Below are 10,059 nucleotides of genomic sequence, written 5' to 3' on the forward strand. Positions count from 1 at the left end.
TAAAGTATAAAAAAATGAATATACCAGTCTATAGTGTCTCTGACATCAAAACAACTTAAGTAGAATGAAACACAAATGGTGGCCCTATTTACTTTATTAACTCTTTAAGTATATTGAAATAAAGCACCTATAAATGGTTTTTGCCTGAGTGTATATTTTATGGCAGCTTTCTGTAAGATTTATAATATCAAAACATTCAAGCAATTAATTGGTGAAATGGGTTTTGTGAATTCGAGTGACATAATGGCTTTGGCAAGATTAAACATTTTGGTGACTTTCTCTAAAATTAACTGTATAAAAATCCATTTTTTAACTAAAACTAATTTAATGTTTTAATAAATTCCAATTTTTATACTTATTCCATAAATTATGTTCATGATTTAAACATGCATGTAAATGATGGGGATAAATGCTAGTATAATATTACACACATGTAATTCTCCAAAATTAGGGTTTTCTTATTCCTTATCTAAAGTATACATATACTATAATCATCAAGTGATACACAACACAAATAATGAAGCACTATTCACAGCTGTTGCTTCCCCTGAAGCTGGCATTCTTACTGAACACATTTCGGTGAAGTCTTTGAGGCAGTCGGTGCTGGTTGAACACATAAAACAGCAGTTAACTCAAAGTCTACAAGCTTAATACTTTTTGGTGCTGAGCAACATCCACTGATTTTCAACAATGCACTAATCTTCATCACTCGTAGCATCAAACATCTGGAAGAAAATATATTTCGATTATTACCCATTTTCTGCAAGCCCATATTTGCTGCTTCCATAACTGTAAAATGATGATACTCAGAAACTTAATTAAATGTTTGTATTTCTAAAGTGGTAATATTACTAGTATGGAATATTAAAGTGGTGAAAATACCATTTACAAAGCCTCTAACACCCACTATTTTTCTACTACAAATAATATTTCTCATACTGGTGACTAAGGTAAAATGGTAATTTTGAAGTTTTTTTTAACCGGACTCTACTACAAAGTAACTGGTAATAATTAACACCGAGAGAAAAAGATGGCTTACATCCATCAGATTCTTGGGTTCGATGCTGACTTTGTTACTCTCCTCTCCACCCTCCATCAGATTATTGTTACTACTGTTGAAAGTAGGTGTGACAGATCGCTCATCTTCAAAACTGCTCTCAAAGCTGGTGTTTGGCGTATCTGGTTTTCTATAAAAAAAAAAAAAAAGCCAAGGTACAGATAAGATCGAATATGGCACACATTAATGTAAATATCAGTTAAGCCTATTGATTGTCTGCAATTAACAATCTTCAATGCTGCAGTCAAAAACCCATCTATTTGATTCTCAGCATACCCAACAGCCACAAGAGGTGGATAACATTTCAAAATTTCCTTCTTTTTATTTTTCACCAAATTCTACTTTTCACTTAAAAAAAAGTGTAACCTGTTATTTTCATTCACATTGTATAGTAATTCAAACTTGTGCATAAAACAGAAAATTGTTGGGGGGGGGGGGGGGGGGTGTTCCTTATTCTGCCTTTCTCTTTGATTTTATGTTCCGACACTAAATTGCCTAATCCGACACCTGTGCAATCCATTTCACTTTGAATATTTTCACTCCCATTTTACTTTTTTCCATGTTGTTTTTACTGTATAACCTGACACTATGTCTAACACAAAATTTGTCTCCCGTATTATTCAGGTTTCACTATACATTTGAATACAGGTAACTCTCGAAACCTCGAAGTCCGCGGGACCGAGGAAAAACTTCGAGAAATCAAGAGTTCGAGTTTTCAAGAGTCCGGAATTTTCCGGGTTTGTCGACAGGTTTTAAAATTAGTCTTACCGGATGTAATGATTTTCATGCAGTGCTAACCTTTTACACGTGGTTTTTATAAAACAACGATATATTTTCATAATTCAGATGAATATTTCATTAAACTGAGTAAAGCAAAAAATGTATATCGTCATATCATGTATATTTATTTATTCTTTGTAATACGGACATCATACTACGCATTCGTTACATGAAAACGACATTCTACAGCGTCGTACATAGCATTGACTATTCCAAACATGATCACTGAACGAAGTTCTGTAAGTATTTGTCCATTAATAGTCGTCATATTGACATTGAGGCTGTTTCTGCTTTTTTCATATTTCGTTTAACTTTGACACTGACTCGAAATAAAAATTAAATTAGTGTTTTGTCTTTTAATAAATTACTACTTTTCAATGACACTGCGTCTCTAAATTATCGTAAGACAGTCGATGATAATTATTTTAATAGCATATAGGCAAAATATGATTCATTATAAATCAATTATCACCTTGCAGCATAAGTGTCACCTGAATAAACATCCTGTTCCTCGAGACCCGCGTCTTCTGCCTGGGGCCATTTAAATGTCCAGGTAAAGGTGCTAATTATATAATCTTGTATACACATAGCCACTTCGAGGTATCGAGGGTAAATTCTAATAGAATATGCATAGTGGGACTGCATTTTGACTTCGAGGGATCAAGGGTTTCGAGAGATCAAGAGTTCGAGAAATCAAGAGTAAATTTGCTTAGTTATATAGTGGAAAAATTCGGGACCGGAGACTCACTTTGAGCGATCAAGAACTTCGAGAGATCGAAGTTCGAGCCATCAAGAGTTACCTGTACTTCATTGTTAACACTGCATTAAAATTTTGCACTTTGTCCATCTGATTCCTTCATCAATGTTTTACCAAAATAATGTTGGGCATATTGATGTGAATTAAAAATTGTTAATAATGAGACCCTTTTTACTTGTTTTCTTCTTTACCTGGATTTGCAAAACAAAGGAGAGGAACTCATTGGAGGACTAACATAGTTCAAAGGTCGTTGTCTTGACACTGGGGATGTGAATGCTCTTCTTGGAGGAGGTTTACTAAAAAAAAAAAAAAAACATTTTTAATATTTTCAACATTTTTTTTTTTTACAAATCAATAACTTTTTGAAGTGTAATATGTGAGAAGTGTAATATATATAATATTAAAAAGAAGCTTACAAGAGAAATACTTTTATATTGTATATACATGTATATGTAATGCTTTTATAAATTTTGGGGAAAAAGAGTTAATTTTCAATTGGGAATGGGTCCTTTTACCAGATCTGCATCTAATGGATATTAAACCCTGATAAAAGTGAAAATAGCAACTTTTTGCAGTCCATCATCCTTACCAAGGAACGATGAATTCACTGAAGCTGTCACCTGAGGAGCTGTCTAAAGGTGACCCCATGGAGTTATTGTGTATGCTCAGATCATCCTCAAAGCATTCATCTGTCAATATAATAATAATGTTTATAAGTACACATCTCCTTCCTTCTCAAGCTGCATATCGTTTACATATGGTCAGATTACACTTTAAGTAATTTGCAAGATAATTCCCAGTATGTATGATTGTTTAACTTACCATCAGAAATACCGTGATCAAGTCCACTGGAGCTGTGGTTACTAAAACTGCTGTTATGTTTGCTGCTAGAAGCAACACTAAGTCTGGAGTTTCTCCAATAACTTGGTGTGAACACACTGGTGATCAGGAACAAAAAGGCTAGTATGCTATGCAGCAAGGCTGACAATGCATTTACCTACAAGATCATATTAAAGTCCTTTGGTTTGAACTAAGAAATAATCAGGAACAAAAAAGGCTAACATGCTATGAAGCAGAACTGACAATATATTTACCTACAAAATCATATTTAAAAGTCCTTTGATTTGAGCAAAGAAATGCTTGCACATAAATTGTTGCTTCCAATATAAACTACTTTAACATGTAGATGATATTTCCTGTAAATTTTCGTCTTGCTGAGATACAAACACTTACTGCTCTTTTGTACATGTACTCTCTTCGTCTTTTCTTCCATACCTACAAAGTAACAAGTAAATTGAAATTCAAGAGACAGATATTGAAAGAACCACATTTAACTGTTTCCTTATCTTTAATTTTTCAAATACACTTACTTTTCTGACATATGGAAAAGCTAGCACTTGGTCTACTGTGGGTCGAACCTTTGGATCAGGATCTAACATTTGCTGTATCACATACTTGAGGTCAAAAGACTTGTCTGAAAAGTAAAATATAACCATGTACTTGTCTTCCCATCAATAAATAGAACATTTTTTCATACAAATAGAAAATGGCATAACCATTGTAAATGTGGATCTACAACCTTAGACTAGAACTAGAATTACTTCACTTACCTCTTAGGAATTCTTCAGGTAGTTGTCCAGAGCGTAGCATATGCCACCCTTCTCCACCCCGTGGAAGATCAAGGTCACTTGCCAACTCCAGTATTGTCATACCAAGACTGAAAACATTTAGGCATGGTAGTTTTAAAATATGTATCTTTAATATTGATTTCTCTGTATTATAATTACATGTACTCTGAGATCAACATTTTTTAATTCTTGCTTACCTGAATATATCAGCAGGCTTTCCAAACTTGCCCTCCATAAGCTCTGGAGACAGGTATTTTGGATCTCCTTCTTGGGCTTCAGATATATCATTACCCTTAAATAAATATGAATTTTTCAAAAATTTTTAGACTTGTCTACTGCACAGAGACCATAAAAACTGATATGTACTGCATTATGCAATGCAAAATGAGAAGAATGTCCAAACACATACCTTTGTAAGGTCCAACACTAAACCAAAGTCTCCAAGTTTGCAGATATCATCAAAGGATATGAAAATATTATCTGGTTTGATGTCCATATGAACCAGATTATGGTCATGTAAATGTTTTAATGCCTTTCAAAAAAAATAACATGCCAAGTTCAATGGTTGAAAATCACTTTACAACACATACAAAACATCATTTAAATCTTCATCAAATGTCTTTCAATATTTTTTTAAATATTCTAATTAGATATTGTAAGAATATTGTATGACAAAGAAATCCAAAATAGTTTATGAAAAAGGTGTTCAAATCTTAAATGATTTCTCAAAATTGCACTCACCATCAGTAAATCAACCAAGTAGTTAGCTATGGTTGTCTCTGATAAATCATGATTCTGTTCAGTGTAGTCTGTCAAGCTGATAATACCAAATCAAATGTTATACATTAGCATAAAAAAAATCTGATAGACTTAATTCTATTTATGTTTCTTTCAAATGAATAAGTAATAATAATCTTGAAATTTCTTTCATACCTTAGCTTACAGAGCTCAGTTTGGATATACAAATGCTGTCGTTCTTCCCAGGCCCTGTAGAAACGAACACAGTTCGGATGTGGTGGTAACGTCTCATGCTTTGCTACTTCTTCAAATTTTCTTTTCCTGATCACAAAAGCAACAGGAACGTCAACAAAATAATCTGACATGATTTGTCGTGAAGTTTTGTAAACAATATAAAATACTTTTTTCCCCTTCAAATTTTGCTAACCTATCTGACTCTCCTCTGAAAGGATCTCGAGACTTCTTTATTGCATAAAACTTGCCATCCTCTTTGCTCTGGACTTTGAAAACCTGCATGAAAAAAGTTCTTATTTTTATGGATTTTTTATATGTGTGTGTGTGCATGTGTTGTGTGTGTGTGTGCCTTCAATACATTTTCAGGACATCAACTAAGAAAAAAAAGATACAAGAAATGAAAAAAAATAAACTAGATAACATTACTAACCTCTCCAAAAGATCCATATCCCAGTCTATTTATAACTTTAAATCCTTGTTCAAAGTACAGATGGTGGCTGTTTCTATTGTACTGGTTTTCTAGAAATGCTGAGCACATAGTTAAAGAAAAGGAAGGCTATTGGTTGAAAAGATCACAACAAAAAAATTACACAATGTTGAATGTTTTCCTGAGACCATTCATAAAAGGGTGTAAATGTACATATGCAATCCTGCACCTTTTTTGCTCAATGGTAGAGAACTAATATTTTTTCCAATACATGTCAGGGTTGTCCCTAAGAACTGAAATAGCGGGGGACATTAAAAAAGTAGAAGGGTGTCTAGGGTTTCACCCCCTATTAACATGGGATTGAGGGGAACCAGAATAACCAGGGGATTATGTCATTGGAGGTGGGGAAATCCCCTGGATCTTAGGGACAACCCTGCATGTGTATCACTACTTGTCAAATATTTCTATATTAAGCAAGCAAGGGCTTTATTGCCTTGGACAAGAGGAGAGAAGAGTGTACTATTGCACACTGGTATTTTATTTGGGGGGGGTCAAGAATGTTTTTTTAAATTACAGCCTCAATGATGAAGCAATTGTATTTTCTCTGATTTAAGGCTTACCCTTAAGGAAAACAACTTCCCTTCCTACTAAAATGGAAATTTTCTCTGTTGCTTAATGTACTTAAATGATACAAAGATAAAAATGAGTTTACCTTGCAGTGCAAACTTTGATACAATTCATTGTTAAAGATGAAATTAAGAAGGTATCCCTCTAACAATTATCTGTCTTTTCATCTGAGTCACTCCTCCTTCAAAATTTGAACTCATTACAAAATAACAAGAAAATATAACTTTAATTTTCATTAAAATATTGCAATACATATCGCAATAGTTATACAGTTAGAAATATCGCAATATATTGCAATACGAAATCTCTAGGCAATACCCCGATTTGTTGAGCACTCTAATGGAAGGGAAAATAAAGGATAAAGGTGAAGAAACACTCTTACAGTGTATAGTGAAATTAGATTATTTCAATGTTGACAGTCAGGGGTGATACTGAAATCCGTCATTTTTAAAATGACGATTTTTAGTCATAAAATAAAATTTTTATTATGACTTAAACTCGTCATTTTTAAGAAAATGACGAAAAACAGTCATAAAAATTTAGAGTGTTTCTAGAATACCGAGTTACCTCTCTTTGAAAAATGTTAGATCCACCAACCGAAAAAAGGACAAAAAACATCGTAAACAAACTTCATTTCTCTAATACAGTTGACTACAATACTGGTTATGTACACAGTACAAATTTCCCAAGCAAAAATAAGAGTGGAAGAGTTATTTGTCAATTTATTTGCATTAAATAGGAAAGAAGACGAAAATGGCGATATGCCGTCTTTTTTCAAAATGGAGGGTCTGGGCGCACTGAAATATCTCGCTTGTTTTTACGGGGCGCACTACTTTTTTATGGCTTTAACTTTTTGTCGAGACTTTTCTCTACAAGTATGTATTCTTCCAGACGGTGTACTATATGTTTTTATAGGTTTAAAAGCCATGTAAAAATGGCGAATTAGTTCTACCAAAATTCGACATTTTACCGCTAAATAATAACTTTCACCTTCTGTTGATGTTCTAACGCACGTGGTTGGCAGTAATTAGTGACCCGGATGAAATGAAACTTGCATAAACACTCTTCTTTCAGCGGTGAATTCAAATTTCGCTTTTATGTAACCAGGATAGAAGAATTAAGTTGAAAAAGAAAATATGACGATAGTAAGTCATATTGACAAAAATGACGAAAATACGTAGTTAGTAAATTTGACGATTATCCATCATTTTTCAGAAATGACGGATTTCAGTCTCACCCCTGACTGGTTGAGCTTACCATGTTTTTTCACTCAATACTTTACAATAATGTTTAACTTATTGCATTTAACAGGGGCAGTGCTAAGGGAATTTCAGTGACTGCATCCCTGCAGTTCATTATAATGTTGTTTAACTGTGTTCACTCAAAGAAGAGCTATGTTATACTATGTTATACATTATAGAATGGTTAAACCTAAGGGTGCAACGATAAACCGTTTGATGGTATATCGCGGTATATTTTTCCACGGTTCAATTCACGATACGCTAAACTGATATCGCGGTTCGGTTCAATCGGTCCAGAATTATCCGAATCGTCCGTTTTGTTTCCTTTTTTACAATTTCAAAATGGCTTCCGCGCAAAACGTGAGGTCACCGATAACGCATTAACGGAAGTTAAACTCATCTCCAGCATCTTACAGACCTCAGATTTAACACGGAGAAAGACTTAATGTGATTATAAGTTATAGATGTTAAGACTAATGATAAACCCTTTAGATTTAAACGTATTCTTTGGTAATACACGATATTTCATCACCTGTGTATTTCGATGAAAATTCACTGTCTTGTTGACTAAAACGTGTTAACATGAGAAATATGACAACTCCTTTTTCATTCCAATTTAAAAGGAAGATTATTAGGAAAGGTCCCCGTAGTTCCCTGTAAATGTTCATCATTGAATTAGAAAATTGTCAAAACTCAAAGATCTACCTAACAATCCAATTCAAGTTAACAAAATTTTATTTTAATCATTATTAGAAAAATATGAACATTTATATAACCCTGTCAAGGTTTAAAAAAGAATACGATACAAACTTGAAAGACTTTTTAACCTTGTCATGTATCGTGATACGTATCGTATCGTGAACTGAATACCGTGATACGTATCGTATCGTGAGGTTAGTGTATCGTTGCACCCCTAGTTATACCATGAAACATATTTTTCATGCAAAGCAGATATTGCACAAATAGAGGTGTATAAAGGATACATCTACTGCCTTCATCACTGCGAAATGACACTACCTGGGCCCTCTCAATGGGACGGTGGTGAAATATTCGGCTGATGGGAGGGGCACTTTTAACCGGAGGTCTTGGTGGACCACAATTCCTTGGGGTTGAACGAGCCTGCAAATAAGTTCACTAGTGAAATATATGAACATTTTATTAGGGTTGCAAAGATGGATGACCTTCAAAATACTGTCACAACAAAATATACTAAACTTCCCATTTGAGTAAAAATGAAGACAATACCATAGATCAACACTGGCACCTTGAATTAAGTCTAAATTAGCTGTCTCAGCGAGTAAATCTTAAGGACAGCAACTCTTCTAAGCTTCAGATACTTGCAAAAACACACTTATTCCATACAGCTAGGGTAGCTCCAGTGCACAGCATTGGGTTCACATATAAGAGAACAAATGTGAAAAAGACAGGGAACAAATGCCGAAGACTGTACATTTCGAACTGACCTCTTGGCATATCTGAACACCATATTGGCACCCCCCATTTATACACATTGCTTGGTCAGCAATAATATATTCACTTTTATTCACCACAATTTGTAGTTTTTCGTTCTAGACGTTGTAGGTAATGAAGTCAGTCAGTTCACAGTGTTGTAAATAATGACATGTAGATGACACTCTCTTACCTTTTTGGTGGAGAATGTCTGAGGTTCTAGAAAAAATTGGGGGGTTGGTCGTGGACTTGGGTACACATCCATCTTCGGATTCACATCTCTTCAACCCATTACATTCACAAGACACACAGTCATTAAGTGATAATGAACAATATACAATTATATACACGACTTTCTAATCTCTTTAATCCTTGAGAATTCCTTCACACTAAACCGTAAACAAAAACAATTCTCAATGGGGTAATAATTCTTTTCGCGGTCTTTTGCCAGAGGAGATGTAACAGCAATTTTCATTGGATAATTATATTTGCAGATTATTGATACTTAAAATTTTCAAAGTTAAAAGGGTTCCCATGAAATGTAAAAGTAATGTCTAATAAAGGTATATTTATTTTTTCGATAATAAATAAAATTGAATGATAAAACATCATCTTATATTTTACGAAACTATTAGCACTATTTCGTAGCCAATGAAAATCGATTTCACGTACCGTTACATTGGGCACGTTGCCAAACCGTTACCACAATATCACGTGGTAGTCAGGAAGACAGGTGATCCTAATGCCCACAAAGGAGGGATTATGAAGATTAAAAATTAACTTCATAGCTGTAACTATGTGATACATCAATACACACAGTCTATTTACATAAGTCTATAAGTTATTATGAAACATTTGCTTATATGAATAATTAAGTATGTGAGGACAAGGGGGGGGGGGCATATTGAGGGCCGTAAAAAGTTTTTTGAAAGGGGGGGGGGGTAAAACAAAAGTCCTGGAAGAGCATGTGCATTCTAAAATACAGTTGAAAAAGAGAATTTATACATACATTTCTATATAACAAATATTTCTTTGAAGAACATTACATTACACCTTTTCAATTGCTTCAATTGCTTTTTTGGGGATGTTGGGTATGGTACAGTGGTGGTCGCGTTCTCTCT

At 34.0% G+C, this 10,059-nt stretch overlaps 1 protein-coding gene across 1 annotated transcript; it reads right to left on the reverse strand.

The window, feature by feature from the left end:
* Positions 1–501: 501 nt before the first annotated feature.
* Positions 502–9,382, reverse strand: LOC133183772 (membrane-associated tyrosine- and threonine-specific cdc2-inhibitory kinase-like). Its single transcript, XM_061318683.1, has 16 exons — positions 9,132–9,382; positions 8,473–8,608; positions 5,625–5,722; positions 5,388–5,470; positions 5,156–5,281; positions 4,964–5,039; positions 4,632–4,754; positions 4,420–4,514; positions 4,205–4,311; positions 3,965–4,068; positions 3,828–3,869; positions 3,417–3,591; positions 3,184–3,283; positions 2,786–2,890; positions 1,040–1,187; positions 502–725 (listed from the first exon to the last, which is right to left on the reverse strand). Exons 1-16 carry the CDS (start codon positions 9,201–9,203, stop codon positions 696–698), a joined length of 1,620 nt encoding a protein of 539 aa, XP_061174667.1. The 5' UTR covers positions 9,204–9,382; the 3' UTR covers positions 502–695.
* Positions 9,383–10,059: the final 677 nt, after the last annotated feature.

The sequence above is a fragment of the Saccostrea echinata genome, unplaced genomic scaffold, assembly GCF_033153115.1.
Source record: "Saccostrea echinata isolate AGI-Se365-2 ecotype Australia unplaced genomic scaffold, CSIRO_AGI_Sech_v1 ptg000001l, whole genome shotgun sequence".
Taxonomy (NCBI): domain Eukaryota; kingdom Metazoa; phylum Mollusca; class Bivalvia; order Ostreida; family Ostreidae; genus Saccostrea; species Saccostrea echinata.